At 42.5% G+C, this 22,053-nt stretch overlaps 1 protein-coding gene across 1 annotated transcript in view; it reads left to right on the forward strand.

The window, feature by feature from the left end:
* The first annotated feature begins 13,706 nt into the window (after nt 1–13,706).
* LOC110013827 (complexin-1) overlaps nt 13,707–22,053 on the forward strand; it is a 65,787-nt gene continuing 57,440 nt past the window's right edge. Inside the window, exons 1-2 of the mRNA XM_023952912.1 lie at nt 13,707–13,920; nt 14,853–14,923. Coding sequence (XP_023808680.1) covers nt 14,893–14,923 — 31 coding nt within the window. The 5' untranslated portion in view covers nt 13,707–13,920; nt 14,853–14,892. The remainder of the gene's footprint in view (nt 13,921–14,852; nt 14,924–22,053) is intronic.

The raw sequence follows: 22,053 nt of genomic DNA on the forward strand, positions 1-22,053 counted from the left end.
ACTGAGCCATGAGGTGACGTCTGGATTCATAAAAAACTGGCTTTAATAAAAGAAACGACAATTACCGGCATCCAGCTGTACCTTTTAGTCATTAAGTATTCATATTCCCTCTGAATGTGCATACGATGAATACACAGACACACAGAGAAAGAGCTGCATCAGCAGTTTGTGTGTGTTTACTGAACAGACACAATCAATACACAATCATGGACGGAGATTTCCAGAAAGAAAAAAAAGGATCCAAGGAGAAGGCAGCTTCTCTGATCTGTTCAATCATGAAGTCAGATTATATACACTGTAAGATTCAAACTAACATCACAAATCAAATATCTGGAAATTTTATCATAAATGATTTAACCTGACGTCCATTTCTCAGGATGGACAGAGACAAATCTTTATTCTTGTTCAGTTTTACTTTACAGTTAACCCTTGTTCTATCCTAGGCACTTTAATGTTGGTAGTGGGGTCATCTAGACCCACTAGACAGTGCTCTGAACCTTTTTTCTTCAATGATTTGTGATCTTCACTGGTGTCCATGGATTACATGAAATCTTTCCACCTTTATCCACCTTTGTCATGGTGGGGAGAACACCTCAATGGAAGGGGGGGGGGGGGGTGTCATAGGATAGCACAAGGGTTGAGGGTACAAATTGTTATTATTGTCCACGAGGGGGCAGCAGTGTAACTAGAGAGCCAGCAGCTTCAGTGCAATGCCAGCTGAGGTTCCTTTCAAGGGCACTCATCACATCTGCAAAGTCGAGGAGAAGCTTTGAGGGCGTTTTCATCTGGAGCGTCACAGAGGAGCTCAGAGCCGGAGCTTTGCCTCCACGGCTGCTAGAAATTTAACCTTCACACGTGAGAAAGCTTTGAGGAGGAAGAGGAGAAATCAGGAGCTGATGAAGAAGAAGAAACATGCTTTTCACTGAGCCATGAGGTGACGTCTGGATTCATAAAAAACTGGCTTTAATAAAAGAAACGACAATTACCGGCATCCAGCTGTACCTTTTAGTCATTAAGTATTCATATTCCCTCTGAATGTGCATACGATGAATACACAGACACACAGAGAAAGAGCTGCATCAGCAGTTTGTGTGTGTTTACTGAACAGACACAATCAATACACAATCATGGACGGAGATTTCCAGAAAGAAAAAAAAGGATCCAAGGAGAAGGCAGCTTCTCTGATCTGTTCAATCATGAAGTCAGATTATATACACTGTAAGATTCAAACTAACATCACAAATCAAATATCTGGAAATTTTATCATAAATGATTTAACCTGACGTCCATTTCTCAGGATGGACAGAGACAAATCTTTATTCTTGTTCAGTTTTACTTTACAGTTAACCCTTGTGCTATCCTAGGCACTTTAATGTTGGTAGTGGGGTCATCTAGACCAGTGTTTTTCAACCAGTGTGCCGCGGCACACTAGTGTGCCGTGGGAGATGGTCAAGTGTGCCGTGGGAAATTGTCCTCATTAACTGATTTAAAAACATTTCCCATCTCCAGGATTTCAGCTCTGTGTTCATCCAAACAGGCCCTGATAAAACACTGAGGAGTTAGGAATATAAAAGATGTAAAATACATTTTCTTTGCGTTTATTTTATTTTATTAAAGACATTTTGATAAGAATGACGTACCGCGATTCAGCTGCACCTTCGGCTGTATTTTGGAAAAGTCCCGTCCCTTTAACTGTCTCCACCAATCATTCTTGGGGAGCTTAATCACATGTCATCAGTCTGACCAATCAGAAGTGGTTAAAGTCTTCACTTCCTTGTCCCAATTTAGCTCGTAAAGTCGCTCAGTTCTAACAAAAATACCAGCTAAAGCTCGTCTTTAGCAGTGTAGCTTTGCACAGAATCCGGTATCAGACCGTGGAACAAGAGAACAAAACAATGAAGCTCCGAAAACCGATCTCCAGCCGTTTTATGCACTACATCTCCCATGATGCATTGGGTCATGAGATTGACAGCGCACAAGGAGATCTGTTGTTAAACGTCTTGAAACAACGAACACACATCAAACTGTTTTTAAATCTTCTAACTTAACTTTTATTGCATTTTTTAGAAAAAAAAACAGCTGCAGTTTCCAGCTTTTTCTGTAACAATTATCTCAAAAATGCATGTGAGATTGTGGAGGGACTGTAGATCAATACAGACTATGAGTTTATCCTTGTTTTTTTTTTTTTTGGATGCTGGTGTGCCGCGGGATTTTTTTTAAGGTTAAAGTGTGCCGTGGCTCAGAAAAGGTTGAAAAACACTGATCTAGACCCACTAGACAGTCCTCTGAACCTTTTTTCTTCAATGATTTGTGATCTTCACTGGTGTCCATGGATTACATGAAATCTTTCCACCTTTATCCACCTTTGTCATGGTAGGGAGAACACGTCAATGGAAGGGGGGGGGGTCATCTAAGATAGCACAAGGGTTAAACTGAGAATTGTGCACATCCTGCTTTAGCTAAATCACTTCAATCCTCAAAGCAAAGACATAGTTTTTTTTCTGTAAATGACACTTTTTAATTTTTTCCATTTTCTTCCAAATCACTTCATGGATTTCTGATTTTCCTACATTTCTGAGATAACTGCAGAACGACAAACTTCCTTCAGTGGAACCACAATTTCAAAGACATCCGACGGATCTGAAGTAGGGAACAGCTTCTGATGGATGTAAACTATAAAAACTCATTTACATAATCAATTGGGGGGGGGGGGGGGGGTTCTCTCTTTAACTTAATGGCCTAAAGCAAACTAGAGACCCCCCACCCACACACAATAATGCACAGATGCACACAAAAAGCCACACCCCCTGTGGACACTCACTCCCTGGATGTGAGTTATGGGGGGGGTTCCCCCAAAACTGCTTTGTCGGCACAATCTCCATCACCACTTTGGCTGGACAGAAAACCAGTAACAGAGGACTGGAAACAAACAAAGAACAGGGAAGAGACAAAAGACGACAGGAAACGTGGAACACAGAACAAGAAAGAGAACTGAGAACACAGAACAGGATCTGAGTGACAGGAAACAACAGCAGAGAGAGAAACTACAAAGACCAGAATAGTACTGGGGGGTTTTCCAGAAAGCAGGTTATGCTAGCTCCCACGGTAAGTTTGAGGCTAAGGAAGTTGATAACCTCAGCTTTCAGTTCCAGAAATGGAGGTATGTTTCAGGGTAGGTCAAGTTGCCATAGCAACTCCTGCTCTGAACATAACCTGGTCTGGAGCAGGTTTAGTTGAAGGTTAGTTTGTTTTCAGAGAGGTGAAGCAGCATGGCGTGTCCATTTGAAGATGATTTAGTGGATGAAGAAGCTCAGATAATACTTTTTCCACCATGAGAGGGTGATAAGACCACATATGGATGTTGGAAAAATGTTTTTTTTACTTTGATTTAACTTAATTATTTGTTTCAGTTAAAATAAATCTTTTTTTTTGTAAGTCGGTTTAAAAATTACACGTAGTTTTCAGACATTTATTTTCCTTTCATTCAAATTAAATCAATTAAGTAGGTGTAACTTTGGTGCTGCTGTTAGATCGGCACCGCAAGGGATTGTGGGATGTCTGGACAGATTTGGGTTTAAGTGTGGGTTTTTGACCAAATGTGTTTAGTTGTTTAGCTGTTTTACTGTGTTTTGCCGTGTTTCGCCGAGTTATTTTGCCCAACTGAGCTTACGTCTCTGCACCATGAGTGAGAGTGAAGGAGAGGATGATTAGTTTATATAGCACCCCTGCGGTTTTGAGCTTTAAGGACAATGACTAATGAAGTTTTACACTCCGTGCATTCCCCCCGTCTTTTTTATTGTTATAAAAATGAGTATATCTGCCGGCTCAAAATTAGACATTTGAGAGGTCAAGAAATATAATTAAGATGGAAAAAAGATTAATTGAATTGGAGTAATATGACATTTAGTTAGATAAATACGTGAATTTGAGTTGTATAAACAATTATTGAGTTTTATAGATGTAAAAAATTATGTTGAATAAATTTAACTAAATTTTTTGTTACCAATAGAAGTAATTAATTTAAGTTGGCAAAATTGGATACGTTATATATATATATATATATATATATATATATATGTCACAATGAAAATAGAAATAAGATCAGAAACTCGTGCGTTTACTTTGTCTGTTCTTTTTTTTCAAGCAGAAACTCTTTCTTTTGATGACTATGCAGCAGTATTACTTTTTTGATGGACGTATAATTTTCATACGCCGTCATTAAAATCTCAGACTCCGTCTCACTGAAGTACAGCGTTTTCTTTTTTTTTTACCACGCATTTCCATGGTGACTCCAGAAATCGGCGATCTGTTGAGAATGTCTTTATGTACCTGCTGTGCACGTGCATTAACCCAGGGTTACCAAGTCGAGTGTAATTACGCCAACTCATATCCGGTCTTTTGGAACCGATATACCCCGAGTAAGCAAGTTCAGGCGGATTTCAGCCAGAGTTCAGGCTTAATGTCAGGCTAGTTTAAACATGCTTCCTGGAATACCCCCCTGATCGAAGCAGGAAGGAGGATTTTAACCAGCACTTCTGTCACGTAAACACACAACCACACAACCGGGGGCCTGTTTCAGAAAGGAGGTTAAGTGTAAACTCTGAGTGTGTTAACCCTGAAATCAGGGAAACCCTGGGTTTTCCGTTTCAGAATGGGAGGTTTGTTAAACCAGAGAAAGCAGAGTAAGTCAAACCCGTTTCTGAAAGAGAGGTAACTTCTACTCGGAGTCAGTGTCCATGGTTACTTATGCTGTGAACCTAACCTGGTCGGGAGCAGGTTTTATTCTCCAAACTCAAAGTTTCTGCCGGTCCCCTCCCCTTTTTAAAGACGAAGCGGTATTTTTTGCTTTAACTTTCATTGCCCACATTTCCGTCACACAGAGACAAGTGACAAGAATGGCTTGTCCTTTTTTGGAGGACCCAATAGACGAGGAGGCTGCATTAATTCCTAGAGAATTACATTTACGTCGTACGAGGATTTTGAGACCTAGACTCGATTTTTTGTCATTTCCCCATATGTTTTTGTTTGAGCGTTACCGTTTTTCGTTGCAGTCAATTACATATATACAATGAAAACAACATTAGATATGTATTGCTATGTAGATGTTTCATATGTCAAATATTCTCAACAAAGCCTACATCCATGACATGCTCCCATTTGACCTGATTGAATTATGTTTTTATACTTCATTTTTAGCTGCTGCCATGTTCTTTTAATTCATGCAGGATTGCATCTACATGAAAATGAAATCAGGGACATTGAATTAGATTAATGTAACAATTACTTTTTGGAAACACAATTTGCTAGCACTGCTTACTTTCTTAATCCCATATAAACCTATACCACTTGATCAATACAAGGGTAGACAAAAGTTCACTTTTAAAAACACAATTGCATGTATTAATATTAAACTGACCAAGAGGGGAAGGTTAACAAAAAAGTCCTCTAAACATTACCGACGTTAAATGCATTTCCCCCCAGATTGGTTCTGTACACTATGCAGCATTTCATGCAATTACACCAGGAATGACACTTCAAAAGTACACCTAAATATCGCCATTTTTTATTTCACACCTTACGCTATTTAAAAAGTTATTACAGCCAATATTTCATAACAATGATTTAAATGCAAACTTAGGCATTAACTTGAGCAGCTATGTTTTCCACGCTAACTGTCTCTGTTTTGCAGATGCAGCAGTGTTGCTTTTCTTCTGGAATATGTTCTCATATTCACTGTAACTCTGCAGCAGCACGTCAAGTTCAGCTGGAGAAAAATATGCAGACCTCTGTTTTTCACGGTTACCATGGTGACTCGTAATATCTGCGCTCCATTAAAAATGGCTTCTTATAGTCGCGGTGCGCACGCTTACCTCCGAATCAGTCCACTCAGAATTGATGGACCTAACTCCGATCAGCTGCTCTGAAACAGAAAACTCAGAGTTGTTAAGCTCTCGATTGACCAACTCAGAGTTCAAGTTTAACCTCAGAGTTGGTTGAACCTCCTTTCTGAAACAGGCCCCGGTTCTGATACGTACAGCACCATACTCATGTTTACATGTACTCATGTTTACATGTACTCATATTTACATGTACTCATGTTTACATGTACTCATGTTTACATGTACTCATATTTACATGTACTCATATTTACATGTACGTGTATTTACATGTGCGCATGTTTACATGTACTCATGTTTACATGTACGCATGTTTAAATGTACACGTATTTACATGTTCGCGTTTTTACATGTACACATGTTTATATGTACTCGCGTTTACATGTACTCGTGTTTACATGTACTCGTGTTTACATGTACTACTGCTTACATGTACTCGTGCTTACATGTACGCATGTTTACATGTACTCGTGTTTACATGTACTCGTGCTTACATGTACGCATGTTTACATGTACGCATGTTTACATGTATGCATGTTTACATGTACTCATATTTACATGTACGCGTTTTTACATTTACTCGTGTTTACATGTACACATGTTTATATGTTCTCGCGTTTACATGTACGCATGTTTACATGTACTCGTGTTTACATGTACTCGTGCTTACATGTACGCATGTTTACATGTACACATGTTTACATGTACGCATATTTACATGTACACATATTTACATGTACGCATGTTTACATGTACGCATGTTTACATGTACGCATGTTTACATGTACGCATGTTTACATGTACTCATATTTACATGTACGCGTGTTTACATGTACTCATATTTACATGTACGCATGTTTACATGTATGCATGTTTACATGTACGCATGTTTACATGTACTCATGTTTACATGTACTCATATTTACATGTACGCCTCTTTACATGTATGCATGTTTACATGTACTCATGTTTACATGTACACATGTTTACATGTACGCATGTTTACATGTATGCATGTTTACATGTACTCATATTTACATGTACGCGTGTTTACATGTACTCGTGTTTACATGTACACATGTTTATATGTTCTCGCGTTTACATGTACGCATGTTTACATGTACTCGTGTTTACATGTACGCATATTTACATGTACTCATATTTACATGTACGCGTGTTTACATGTACTCATATTTACATGTACGCCTCTTTACATGTATGCATGTTTACATGTACTCATGTTTACATGTACGCATGTTTACATGTACGCATGTTTACATGTATGCATGTTTACATGTACTCATATTTACATGTACTCGTGTTTACATGTACTCGTGTTTACATGTACACATGTTTATATGTTCTCGCGTTTACATGTACGCATCTTTACATGTACTCGTGTTTACATGTACTCGTGCTTACATGTACGCATGTTTACATGTACGCATGTTTAAATGTACTCGTATTTACATGTTCGCGCTTTTACATGTACTCATATTTACATGTACGTGTGTTAACATGAACGCATGTTTACATGTACGCATGTTTACATGTACGCATGTTTACATGTACTCATATTTACATGTACACATGTTTACATGTACTCATGTTTACATGTACGCATATTTACATTTACTCATATTTACATGTATGCATGTTTACATGTACCTGTTGTTGCTGCTGCTGCTGCTGTTGTTGCTGCTGTTTCTGCTGTTGTTGCTGCATTTTCTGCTGCTGTTTCTGCTGCTGCTGCTGCTTATCTGCTGTTGTTGCTGCTGTTTCTGCTGCTGTTGTTGCTGCTGTTTCTGCTGCTGTTGTTGCTGCTGCTGCTGTTCACTGGTTCACTGTTTTCTTTGCTTTGATCGGCTGTTTTCACATTTTTGTGAGACTTTTCTGTCCTTTTACCTGTAACTGTTTGAATCTCAGATTTGTTTTTTTGAGCTTTTAATGTACGGCGCCCTGTCTGACTGCGGTCATATTAAGGCGCCATAAATAACATCTAAGTTAAAGGAAACTGCCCCCAGTAGGGGCAGGAGTGGTGAGCATTCACCGTCTTTGGGGTGGAAAGCTAACACCCGTGCTTAGGGCAGCCAATGACCAAGCTGAACGCTGGGACGTGAGGACCGGTCCGGTTTCTGGGGGTTTGATGCCACTAAGCAGAGCAAACCCACAGCAACACTCTGCAGTGAGACGTGACTCCACCGAGTGGAGATCCCCAAAGCAACATCAGCTGTGAACGCGCTGAGGAGGACGTGTTTAGCAAAGCTTTCAGCAGTTGCATAAACCTTCCTTCAGTGGGGTTTGGACAAATAACCAGCTGAAAGAGGGGAGCACCTCCGGCCTGCTCCTCCTCTAACTTTCCCGTTCAGACCTCCTCAGTCGGTCCAGGAGTGGATACACCTCCTCCCATCCCTGCAGCCCCCTCTGCCTGCATTGCTCCGTGACCGTTCTACTGCACCGGCTTTCTAGGGCATGATGCACTCCACTCTGGATGCTTTCCAAATGCTTTTGAAGAGGAGAGTCGGGGGGGCAGCCTCCCGCAGTGTCTCAGAGCTTTAGCAGACAGGTGCAGTTAAAGATACTGAAGGGGAGGACGGATACAGAAGGAGGAGCTCTGTTTCTTTCAGTCTGGACCCAAGAAGTGTGAGTAATGCTGGCATTCCGGTGAATGCATAAACTGGATGCAAATCTATGTTATGGCACAACAAGGTCCCCGCTGAGGGAGGGGCTTCTTTTCCTTTGTGATGCTCGGGTGGCGGCTGAACAGCCTGCTTCCTGTTTCAGGTGTGACTCTGGAGAGTTTCCAGGTGTCACGGCGAGTTGCTTCCTTTGTCCTGCTGCTGGGCCTCAGGGAGGGAGTGACCTTTTGACTCCGCAATATGCCGGTGATGATGTCATGTTTGGGTGGAAACCCGTCTCTTCTGTTGGAAACAACAACTTGGAAAGTAAACCATGAAAGGAAAATGGAAAAATAAAGACAGCAATAAAACATTTTTATTTCCCTCCTTTCTGAGACCTTTTTAAAGAATAGTTTAATAAAGATAGAACAAGCTTCAGGTTAACGTGTTTTAGTTCAGCTGTCATGTCATGCTCCTTTTAGGTCTACCCCCCCCCCCCCCCCCCCCCCCGTTTTTATGTTGTGTACAAAAACAATAAAACATTCATCTACCCGGTCATGATGGCGGATGAAACTCCGCTGTTCAGCACTTCAGTCACTGTGAAGCCTTTACGCATTGCAGCAGTACACACTACTGTGTGTGATGGACACACACTTACACACACACACACACACACACACGGTTACATGTGACTCCTCCTCGCCTTCCCCTTCTTTGCGTGTCTTCGCCTCCTCCTTTCTTTCCCTCCATGTCTCTGGGGCCCTCTGACTGCAGCAACAATGATGGACAGTGAACTAATGTCCACAAAGGAGCCCCCCCAGACGCTGAACCACAGCCTCCGAGGCCAACGTGTCCTTGAAAAAGAGGCACATGACCCACCTCCGTGCACAAGGACATGCTGGCTGCATGGATGCTAGAGCACAGAGAGCCAGGATTTATCTTTGATCTATTTTTGAAATGGAAAGAGATTATTTCTGGATAGTTTTGATTTTATTTTCAGCAAAGGTTCACTGTTTATGATTGGATGTTTGTCGTGAAAAGGTTCAATTTTACAGGAAAAAACACTGAACTTGTTTATTATAATAAAAATCCATGTTTGCTGTTTTTCAGAAGCTTGGCGGGTCAAGTGATGAGGGTTCCCTCGAACGATTCACTAAAAAACAACCCCTCCATTTATCTGCCTTCAAAATCTGTCACGGTTAGGCAAACAGCAGGAAACCAAGGTAGAACACATTTGTAGCAAAAGTCCCAAAATTTACAGTATTTAAACAGACCATAACTGATAACATGGAGTCAGGGGACAGAAAAATACACAAAACAAGCTGACACTGGGGGCTCGGAGAGGCTGGGACTGCTCCAGAGGATCACCAGGGGAATGGGTGGAGTCAAGGTCAAGGAGGTGTGCTGAAAGCAGCTCTCCATTCACCACCCTCCCTCCAACGGGAGGTGCTACAGAGGTCCAGCATTGGGACGGTCTATGCACCTTCAACAAGATCAGAAGCAGTTTGTGACAGAGGGAGGGCGTTGGTGTCACGAATGGTAAAGTTGATCAAACCTCTAACCCCATCACGTTTCCCAACAAGGAAAAACCCACAGAAGAAGAGGGGCAAATGATGGCAATGGACCAATCTCTGCAGACTCCTGCAGGGATTGGTGTCCCAACTGAGGAAGCACTGGAAATAAAAATTAGAATTAAAAAGAAAACCTATCAATAAAAACAATAAAACACAGAAATAAGGTAAATTAAAATAACATTAACAATCTATTGTAAGTTCATAAAACAAGATAAAATGGATAAAATAGATAACTAAAAATAGATAACTAACTAACTAAATAAATAAAGATAGATAAATAAATATAGGTAGTAAAAAATTAGCTGTTAAAAAGATTAGTTTTGAGCCTATTCTTAAAAGCATTAATGCTCTCTGCGGCTCTCAGGTCCTCCAGACTGTTCCATAAATGGGGGCAATAGTGCTGAAATGCAGCCTCTCCATAGGTTTTGTTTTTTGCAATCGGAATGGTTAACAGACCAGAGCCAGAGGATCTCAGGGTCCGCGAAGGTTCATACTATACTAGAAGATTGAATAACTAAGAAGGCGCAAGACCGTTTAGACATTTAAAAACTGTTAAAAGTATCTTCAAATCAATCCTGAAGCATATGGGGAGCCAATGCAGGGATTTTAAAATTGGGGTGATGTGAGCTCGCCGCCTGGTCTTTGTGAGAGCTCTTGCAGCGGAATTTTGGAGAAGCTGAAGGTTCCTAATGTTGGTTTTTGGAAGACCAGCAAGCAGGGCGTTAAAATAATCAACTTTACTCATGATAAAAGCATGCATTAGCATCTCTATATTAGCAAGAGAGAGTAGTGGGCGGACTCTAGCCAGATTTCTAAGATGATAAAAAACAGTTTTTACCACCTGTTTTATATGTGGGATAAAAGTTAGCTTAGAGTAAATAATAACGCCCAGATTTCTGACTGTTTCTGAATCGCTTAATGAAAGTTCTTTTATCTCCAGAAACTGTTTCTCTCTCTTGGCTTCAGGACCGATAACTAAAATTTCATTTTTTTCCTGGTTGAGCTGCAGAAAATTATTTGCCATCCATAATTTCACATCTAAAATACAGTTAAAAAGTGCTTCTATTGGTCTTGTGTCATCAGGAGACATAGCTATGTACAGCTGGGTATCATCAGCATAGCTATGAAAACTGATGTTGTGGCTCCTGATGACATTCCCCAGAGGAAGCATGTAAATGTTAAAAAGCAAGGGGCCAAGGATGGAACCTTGAGGCACACCACAATTAATTTCATGGACCCCAGAAAAGTGTGTCCACGCTTACCATAAAGTTTCTCTCCATGAGGTACGATTCGAACCAGTTGAGAACAGTCCCTGAAAGGCCAAGACTTTTAAGTCTGTTTACAAGGATCAGATGATCAACAGTATCAAAAGCTGCACTTAGATCTAGTAAAACTAGTATTGAGATCTGACCTGAATCCAAGGCACACCTAACATCATTAATGATTTTTAACAATGCTGTCTCTGTGGTTCGTTCATAAAGCCAGACTGGTTCATCTCAAAAATGCTGTTTTGTAAGAGAAACTCATTTAGCTGAATAAAAACAAGTTTTTTTCTGAAACCTTGCTTAAAAATGGCAAGTTGGACACAAGTCTGTAGTTATTATAAAACGGAAGAGTGGGACTTTGATGTTTTTGTGGATCTTTGTGTGTCTGTCTCTGATTGTTTTTAGGTGTGGTGCTGGTGGGCGTGGCTCCCATTGGACCCAAGCTGATGCAGCAGCCTTTAAAAGAACCGTGTGGACCTCCAGCCTGAGAGAGGGGAGCTTTGCTACAACCCGTCCCACTGCAGCTTGGCGCTCTTCTCACCTGGGCTGTAGTTTGTGTTGTACTTCGTAGTCCTTTGTGGTTTTGTGTTCAGGCCCACTCTGTTTAGTCTTTTGTTTGGTTTGGTCAAGTGAAGCTGTGGGGGGAATATATATATATATATATACTATTAGTAAGTAGTGTTTTACTATTTAATAACATTTACTATTAGTGAGTTACATGTTTATTTGTACATTGTTGTTTATGTACTGATGATTAAAAACTACACAGTAAGATTACACAGAGATACTTTAGTATTAACAGATGAGGCGTTTTATTACAGACAGAAAGCAGCGACTATCGTATGTCATGCTCTGTTGTAAACCGTGCAACAGGGGGGTCATCATGGCATTTCAAAGGCGCTGATGGCTGCGTAAGAAGCTTAATGAACTCGTGTTTATCGGGCGAGAACTGCAGAGCTGATAGCAGGAGGACACACAGGTGGCTTCAACAATCACTCCGGTTGTCCAGAGTGGTCTTCTGCCGGGGACTAGACGTGCCACGGGACAGAAAGCGACTTTCAGATGACAGACAGAACTTGCGCTTAGTGAATTTAAACACGCGTGTGCAGTGATGTATTGGGCGTTCTGCAGGTCTATCATGTCCCGTACTTCTCAGTGAGGATTTTGATTGGCCGGTGGATTTTTTAGAGGTACTTTTTTTTGCTTATTTATTTTTGCTGATCTGCGATCTACCCTGATGTTCTGGAAGATCGACCGGTGGATCGCAATCAATGTAATGAGCACCCCTGGTCTAGGGGGGTTTTGTCATTGATTCTGTCACAATAACAGGCAGACGGCTGGATCCAGATGCAGCAGGTTTATGAGCTCAGCTGAACGTCCACTAAGCTAAATCAGGGTCAAGCAGGCAGGAGTCCATAACAGCCCAAGTTCATCAGAGGAGAAAGTCCGGGCGAGGTTCGGGGCAGGCGGCAGGCAAAGGGAGTGAGGAGACAAAAGATCAGGTCCAAAAAAACACTGATGAAGGCAGAATGGCTGCAGAAACGTCCACAAACTAAAACCCACAACAGTCAGTAAAGCTCCACTCTGGTCATCTTCTGATCTGTTTTGAGATCTTCCCAGATCGTCTTTTCATTCTGATGATGTTGTTTTTAGCCAAAATCTAAAAAGCTGTGTCATTTTCTCTGGACTTTTCTGCAGAGCAGCAGTTCTCAAAAAAAAAATCACCTCTGACTTGTGGGCGGGGCTTATGGCGTGGAAGTGATTCTCCACTGATTTCCCATGATCCTCTTGTTAACACTCTCTCCCACTAGCTTACAGCCCCTCACACCTCCAAACTAACATCAGCGGTGCAACAAAAATGGCAGCAACATCAGATCCATCCATCCGTCTAGTTCTGATCCAGATTCCAGCTCAGACCAGGAAAACAAAGACGTTCATGGATCTGTCTGTCTGCATCACAAGGGGCGGAGCAGGAAGCTTTTGGCCCCGCCCATTTCCATTGCTGTCACAAGTTAAATGGGCGTTACAAAAGAGATCTTTTTAAATATAAAGAAATCCTCAGAAATGCAGTTTTATTCTTAATTTTCTTTATAAATCAGAGAAATGCCACAAGAACTTTAAAAACCATTTTCTTTGAAGTGGGTCTTCAAATACCAGGACCCTAATGATTCGTTTTAACGATGTCGTAGTATTTGTGGATGACGATCCGATCTGACCTAAAATGGACCCAGGACATCTTTAGCCCAAACTTCAGTCAGTGTGACTCAGAGAAATGTCTCGTGCTCTCCCCTCTGCGCGCGTGCTCTGCCCTCCTCTGCGCGCGTGCTCTTCCCTCGTCCTGTAGGAACACTCTCTTCCTCCCCTTCCTCCTCCCTCTCCCTCGTACTGCAGCCTGACTTTGACACAGCCGGCATGTCTGCACACAGAGCCGCGCAGTGACGCACAGAAGACGACACGACCCGCTCCTGCACGCGCACAACTCTTGTTTTGCTTCTGTGCGCAGAGACGAGGACACGAGTGGAAAAGCTGCGAGTGGAGGCGTCTGTTCCAGGAAAACTACCAGCAGGTAAAGCAGTTCAGGCAGAATGTGCGGGACAGCTGCGCTTCCGCACACTTAAACCGCATCCATACACTGATGTTTGTGTGAGCTCGTAGGCGTTGAGGGCTGAAGTCCGCACAGGACACACACTGCAGCACAGCCAGAACACTGAAGGACTACCGGAGGGGGTCTGTACCGGGAGACAGTCAGGATGCTGCTGCAGGAGCTCCGCTGCAGCAAAGACAAACGACACAGGACGAAGCACAGGCAGGACTCCTGCTGGACCCCTTCAGCCCTGCAGGAGCCTCTTACATGCAGGGCTCGTAAGAGGCTCCTGCAGGAGTCCAGCAGGAGTCCAGCAGGAGTCCTGCAGGACTCCTGCTGGACTCCTGCTGGACTCCTGCAGGAGTCCAGCAGGAGTCCTGCAGGAGTCTTGACTCCATCTCCATCTCTGAGGACTGATATCCTGGTGACTAAAGAAACTGTCTCAAAATTGAAGTCAGATAAATGTTTACAATTATATAAAGTCAGTCTCTCAAATTAGAACTAAAGCCCAGCGGATGGGGGAGGGGGGGGGGATGCTCCCAAAGGCCCCTGTCCTACAGGAGCTCTGGAGTACCCCCCCCCCATGCTTTTCCTTCGTTTTGCTTTCTTTTCTTTTTCTAAACTCATCTCCACAAGAATGAGAGCATCTGATGATGAGGGTGCAGTCATGGATCAGGATGAAGGTGGCTGTGGATGAAGGGCGCAGCTGCATCAGTGCAACAGCCGTTACTTCAACCCAATTCCAAGTTCCTTCTTACCAAAACAGACAAACTGCAGGAATCTTAGCGGCGTTACTATGTTACTTGTGTTTCTTCATCACACAGAGGCTTTAGGTCTTCATCACCATCCCATCAGACTTACAAAGCCTGTATTGTGTGCATTTACAGCACATGTATTCTGTCCTCTGGCTGCAGGTCTGTCCACAGAAACAGGAGACCCCAGAAGTGCTTCATCATGAATTTTATAATGAAAGCTGCGATGGGAGGTGAGTAGTGTGCCTGGCATGAGGTTGATTTAACAGCACTGCAGTGAAATGGATTCAGAGGGATGTGAGCAGCTGCAGCGCCGCTCTAGTACCTGCTGGGTAGTTCTGGGTGAAGCTGAGCAGAGGTAATCCATCCAGAGCCTCAGCACTGACCTCAGCTGCAGAATACACCATAAATTAGCTGAAGAAAGACAACAATGGATGATTGGAAGGTGGAGTGAAGGTCTTTTTGCTCTGCGTCTGTTTCACGTAGCGTTTCATGTCTTCAGCAGCAGCTCCACACATTTCTGAGGTCTGCTCATGAACTTCTGCCCAACCTTCAAACCGTCCTGTGGGGGCACAGCTTCACCTTAGGAGACCTTCACATTTGGCTTTAATAATCAGGCTGATAGGACTTTATATCAGCGCCGTCTCAGGCAGGAGAGATAAGAGACGATGAGCATTTTTATGATACTTTTGTCCTTTAAAGCCTTTAAGTATTATCCTCATGAATATTATCTCAGCTTTAATAGTCCCTAATTAGTCATGATAATAGGGCTTCATTTCAACATTTATTCCAATAACTGCAGAGGATGCTGGTGGTTACACCCCAGGAATGATCCAGGTTCCGTGGTGGTGGGCCGTTGCTGTTCAGTTGGGCTGGAGGAGTTTAGACCTGACTCCTCATTGGGATGCAGCGGAGGCAAGCACTGCTTTTTACTGCATAGCTGTGACCGCGCCATGAATTCTGCTCCCCATCAGTCAGGCTGTTCACCTGTGTGTGTGCGTGTCTGTGTGTGTGTGTGTACCTGTCTGGGTGCACAAGTCTTGTGAGATAAATGCCATCATTAATGTATGAATGTACTTCAAAGCTGGAAAGAGCTGTGTGCAGACTGTTGGTGCGTGTTGATGTGTGTATGTGAGAACTACTTCATGCAATGTACTTATGACAGTGGTATGTTAGGAGTTTGTAGCATCGACTGCCCCCCCCCCCCATTACCCCCAATCCCCTGTCTAACATCCCACTCTCTCCCTCTCTTTTCCATCCGGTCCAAGTAATGCATAGAAAAATTATTATTATAAATATAGCTTAGCCTCAACTACAAAAGGGGTTTATACAAATATACTCTGTCTGAAAATCATAAACCCCTATCGTTACAGTAAAATCTGTCCAACACTAGAGGCCTTCAGCTCGGATCTCCCTGCTTAGCTGTTGGACAGACAAGTTAAAAAAACAGACCTCACACACCAAACAGAAATGAACTTGATGCTAAAAAATGATGCCAGGAGTCCAGATCTGATAAAATGACACAAAAGCAAAGAAAACAATTATTTGATTTTTTTAGCTGAAAAGCACAAATGTTATTTTCATTTCCAGGCTTTGTTAGTTTTGTTCTGCAGCATCTTCATACTTGTATAATTCTGACAGGATATAGCAAAATACGGAAAGTTAGTTAAGATTTAAGTTGATTTATTCTGGAATAACATTCTTGTCTGTTTTTTATTCATATTTATGTTTTAAAAAGTTAAATTTTAAAGTTTTAAAGTTAAACCTGTTTGGCCGACGACCTTAGGTGTGTTTTGGATTATGGCCCCCTGTGCGATTGAGTTGGACCCCCCTGATCTAAGGTCTTTGAAAAACTGGTAAACAAACAAGTAATTCATCCTCTTGAAACTCCCAATACGCGGACCCCCATACAGCAACTGCCATTTGCTGTTTAAAGTGGACACAGTTGTGATCTCAGTAACTTTGAAAGTGGTGAATGACATCAGGTGTGTCATTGATAAGGAGTATTGTGTGGCTGTGTTTGTCGACTTTGCTAAAGCCTTTGGTTCTGTCTCAGTAGTCCTTAAACATCTCCATCATATAGGTCTCTCAGTGAATTGCGTTGCTTGGTTCAGAAGTTACATCACAGATTGTGTAAAATTTGTGCGTACAGCTGGCCACCAATCTTCTCCACCCCTAGTAACCATGGGGGTCCCTCAGGGGTCCATCTTGGGACCAATTTGGTTTATAATCTATATAAACGAAATTGCTCATGCTGCTGGTAATTCCTTCATTAATTTTTATGCTGATGACACTATTTTGTACACATCCAGCCCTTCCATAGAGACTGCCATATCATCTCTTCAAAATAGTTTCAACGGTTTGCAACAGGCCTTCTCCAGTTTACGAATCCGGATCAATACTAGCAAACTAAATTTATCATTTTCAATAGTCATGCAGTTCTGACGCCTTGTGAGGGCAGTATTTCAACCTTCGGCGATGTAACACTGCAATGTGTCAGCTCATGTAAATACTTTGGTATTTAAAATAAATACTTATGTGGCTGGACAGTTCACTTACCTTTGACTCTCATATGAACACAGTAGTAGCTAGGATTAAACCGAGAATTTCTGTACTGAATAAACCATCTTTCACTCAATCTGCAAAGCATAATCTGGTAAAAATGACAGTCTGTCTTGGACAATGGTGACATTATCTACAGATCAGCTACAAAAACTCTCCTTCATAAATTGGATGTCCTTCATCACACTTGTTTTGTCAAAATGGCTCCCTTGAATACCCAATACAGTGATCCCTTGATTATCGCGGGGGTTACGTTCCAAATAGAACCCGTGATAAGCAAAACCCGTGAAGTAGAAACCTTTATTTTTTTACAATTATTATACAATGAAATACACTATTATACATTGAAAAGAAAGAACAAACCATTTAACAGGATAAATCAATTGTTTTTAACAAATAAAAGTACTTTAGAAAAGTTTTTTCAACAAATAACTTCTGTAGTGTGCTGTCAAATAATAATTTCAATCATCGATAAGAACAGAAGGCTTTAAATTGCGGAGATTAGCCCCGCCCACCGCGACCCGAGTGGATTAAACGGAGGAAAATTTAAAATGATTATGAAAAAAATAAAAAAGTACAGTGGGACAGATAGTGACTCCGGTCTTCTTTTTCACTGCTCTTCATACTGAGCCGCTGCATCCTCTGCAGCGTTTTTTCCTTTTGAAGCCCGCGGTGCAGCTGCAGGTGTGTTTGTTCGGGAGAGGAACATAGTGATAGGCAGTTGTTGTCGCTCTTTTTTCTTCTTTGCTAAAGATCCTTATACACCGACATGCCACCATCGATTATGTTGGAGAACTGTAATGAACGGCTCATCAAAGGGTCCCATTCTTGAGCTACTCGCTGAGTGACTTTTTAGCCAATCAGAATGCAGAACACAATGCACAATCCAAATCCGTGAAGTAGCGAAACCGTGAAAAGTAAACCGTGATATAGCAAGGGATCACTGTACTGCGATTTATGGAATCTTGTCAAATGTCCTTCACTCCACTCTCGAAGGCGGTTGCATTGGTATCAATTACAAGACTCTGATTGGGGAAACTCCATATTACCGTCGTTCCCTCCTTAACATCTCTACCAGTACTAGTAGTTTGCGTTCTAGTGATTTTCTCACTATGGTTGTACCCAGGGTTCATAGCACCGTGGGCCACTCGCATTGTTTTTTTCTGCCCCCCATGACTGGAATTAGTATGAGAGAACATTGAAGTTGTGTACCGTCGTCTCGTTAGCTGCCTTTAAGACATCTTTAATAGATGTGGTTTGTGATTAATAGCCATGTTTTGAAATGAAATTGCAAACATACCTGTTGGCTTCAAAAACCTCCACACGCAAACATTTCAACACATACACAATACAACTACAGCTGGCACACATACTTATGCACACAAACACACACATGTAAAGCACATTCCTCTGTCACTATTAGTGCAAGGTGAGCTGGCACCTGTGCTCAGGTGAGTGTCTGTGTTTTACAGTGATGGTGATAGACTGTAAAAAGAAGGGGGGTGCCCGTTCACCCCCACGCCGAGACCCCCATTGAAAGGGAGGCAGCAGTGGATATGGTTAGAAAAGAATCTTTCTGCAGAGTTTGACTACACATCCCAGTAGTTTGACAACTGGCTTCGCTGGTGTTTAGAAGTCATGTCTCCTCTGTGGTTTTTCCATCAGGATTTTCGTCTGTGTGTTAAATCTTGCTGTTTTTGATGATGAATGTGTGAGCACGAGTCTTTGCAATGTTGAGGATGCTGACGGTTCATTAGGTAATCCTCTGAGGTGCCTCTGGTTACAGAGACATGAAAGAAAAGAAAGTGATGCTGGACTGACTCAGCAAGGCTGCAGTCTAAAATGTGTCCAAAGCTGCTTTTTAATCAGGATTTACTGACATGAATTGGACCAAGCTTTAACAGATCTTCCCCATTTCCCAACTGTAACAAAGAAGTTTGGTTCTTTTCTTTTCCTAAAAGTATTTAAGTTCACAGAGAGCTAACAGCAACATCCATCAGGAAGTGTGTGACTTTTGTCTGGTAGATTTTAATTTGCAATTTTTCTTAATACTTGTAACACTCAAAAAAACCATTTACAAGGTCTTCTGATGGTTACATTACCAAGGGGTTCCTCACCATGTAATGCAAGCCAACACACCCAGATACACACAAACAAAATAACCCAGCCACTACATCTGCTAGTCACAAAACGACGTTTTTATAATGACAGAAAACTGAAATTGTCTTTGACAATCCTTTGACCAAAAAAACCCAGAAGAAACACAAAATACTCCCACAGGAAAACCCCTAATAAATAAACATCCTTTTTCCCGCAACAAACGAACCCGTTGAAACAAGAAGAAAGAAAAAAAAACAGAAAGAGAGATCCACAGTCAATAGTTCTCCGTCCGCTCCTGGAATGATGCAAAACAAAAAAATATTGAATAATCCGGTGGAAAAAAAAAGTTCCTCCAAAACGGAAAAATGAAGTCTCAATCTTCACATGGTACCATGACTAAAAAAAAAAAGTACATCCCAAAAAATGAATATAGGGTCGATCTCACCGCTTCCTAGAGGGAATCCAGAACTGCTCCTTCGGGTGCGCTCCTCCCGTCCAGAACGCCGCTTCCGGGACCCGGTCCTCCCGCAAGTGCTCCGCCAAGATGAGGGTTATATTTAATTACTCTCCCGCTATTCTTCCACTACTGTTGGATGAAAACGAAGGGATGACAAGCTGCGGCTGCAGACTTTCCGCGTCTGGCACCGCCACACCCCCCTCCTTCAGCGTCTGACGTCCCTCTTCCGCGTCTCCCGCTCCTCTTTTTTAAATCACCTCTGGTTTCCGCCTCTTATGAAGGTTCACCCAGTCAAAAGCCCCATAGTCAATGACGCCGATTTTCATATTCATAGACAGTGTACACAGGATTTTTTTTTGTTATAATTCCCACATTTTCTTTTCATATGCATTTTCCCTTTCGTTTCTCCTTATATTTTTCATTTTCATTCATCATACTTTTCATTACTTTTTTCAATGTGACGGTGTCACATATCCCCCCCCCCCAGCCTTGGGTGAGAGAGGCTGCACACCATAATAAGGTTTCAAATTTACCACATTGACAGTATCCACTTTTTTATTTTGGTCTTTCCACTGCACCACATATGTAATGGGTCCTACTTGTCTCAACACCATAGCTGGTCCTGACCATTTAGGCGCAAGCTTAGCTGAGAAATTTTCTGATGCTTTAGACAGGGGATGAGACCGTACCCAGACCAAGTTCCCCGGTAGAAGCTGTACACCTCTCCTACGAGCATTATAATACTTGGCTTGTCTGGCCTGTCTCACTCCTACTCTCCTTCGCACTTGTGCGATCATTTCTGTCTGTCTTTCCATGAGTTTGTAATGAGGTTGGTGAGGGGAAGGGGAAACGCCGATAAGACGTTCAAGGGGCCCTTTCAACCCTCTACCCAACATAAGTTCGGCTGGTGACCGGCCCGTGGTTTCGTGTTGGGCCGCGTTAATGGCGAATCGAAATTCTCTAATCCACAAATCCCAGTTTTTATGTTCAGAACCAACGTAAGACGCTATCATCGTCTTTATAGTCCGGTTGGACCTTTCCGTAAGATTAGCTTGTGGATGGTAACTGGTAGTAAAGCGCTGGATCACTCCCCATGTTTTACAAAGGTTCAGCATCTCGTGGCTAGTGAACTGTGGACCTCTGTCAGATACAAGCTCTCTAGGAACCCCATACCTCGTAAAGATGTCATCTCTCAGGAAAGTTACGATGCGGTGCGCTTTACTGTCTTTAAGTGGAAATACCTCCACCCATTTCGTGAAGTAATCCACCAAGACCACCAAGTAAACATTCCCCTTCTTACTCCTGGGGAGAGGCCCTAGTAAATCAATCCCTAACTTCTCCCATGCAGCCTCGGCCACAGTTGACTGCATAAAACCTGCAGGCTTCTGGTTCTCGGCCTTGTGAGTTTGACACATATGGCAGACTTTGACGTGGTTCCAGACATCTTTCCTCACTGACGGCCACCAGGCTACTTCCAGCACTCGTAAGAGGGTCTTGAGACTTCCTAGATGCCCACCCAGAGGATGATCATGGAAGTATTTCAGGAAAACAGGGATTAGGCTAGATGGTACAACCAACTGAAATTTATCACCACCATCTTTTACTGGAGACCGACGGTAGAGCAGACCCTGCAGTACCACCAAACCTATTCGGTCTGATCTTATGTCACTGGGATTGGTGGTGACCCCCTGAATTATACTAGAGAGGGATGAGTCTCTTTGTTGTGCCTCTTTGATTTCCACCAAAGAGCATGGTAGATCTGCAGAACATGGATGGACCTTGTAAGTTGCACAAGTGGCTATGTCTGAAGGTGAAACCATAGCTCTTGAGAGGGCATCAGGCACCACATTATGCAAGCCCTTTCGATACTGCACTTTGAATTGAAATCGTTGTAACCGTAGGGTCCAACGAGTCAGTCGAGACGAGGTCTTGGGGCAATTAAAAGCCCACGTAAGAGCAGCATGATCTGTGAACACAGTGAATTCTGCTCCTTCCAAATAATGCTGCCACTTTTCAACAGCCCATACCACCGCCAGACATTCCTTCTCAGATGTTGAGTAATTACGTTCTGCCCCCTTGAGCCCTCTAGAGGCATAGGCTATTACCCTTTCTCCTTCGCTGGTCATCTGTGCCAACACTGCGCCCAACCCCAGGTCACTGGCGTCAGTGTGCACCTCGAAAGGCAAAGAAAGGTCAGGCTGTACTAATATGGGAGCTTTAGCGAGAGCCTGTTTCAGCTGATTA

Source organism: Oryzias latipes, chromosome 1 (assembly GCF_002234675.1).
Source record: "Oryzias latipes chromosome 1, ASM223467v1".
NCBI classification, from domain to species: domain Eukaryota; kingdom Metazoa; phylum Chordata; class Actinopteri; order Beloniformes; family Adrianichthyidae; genus Oryzias; species Oryzias latipes.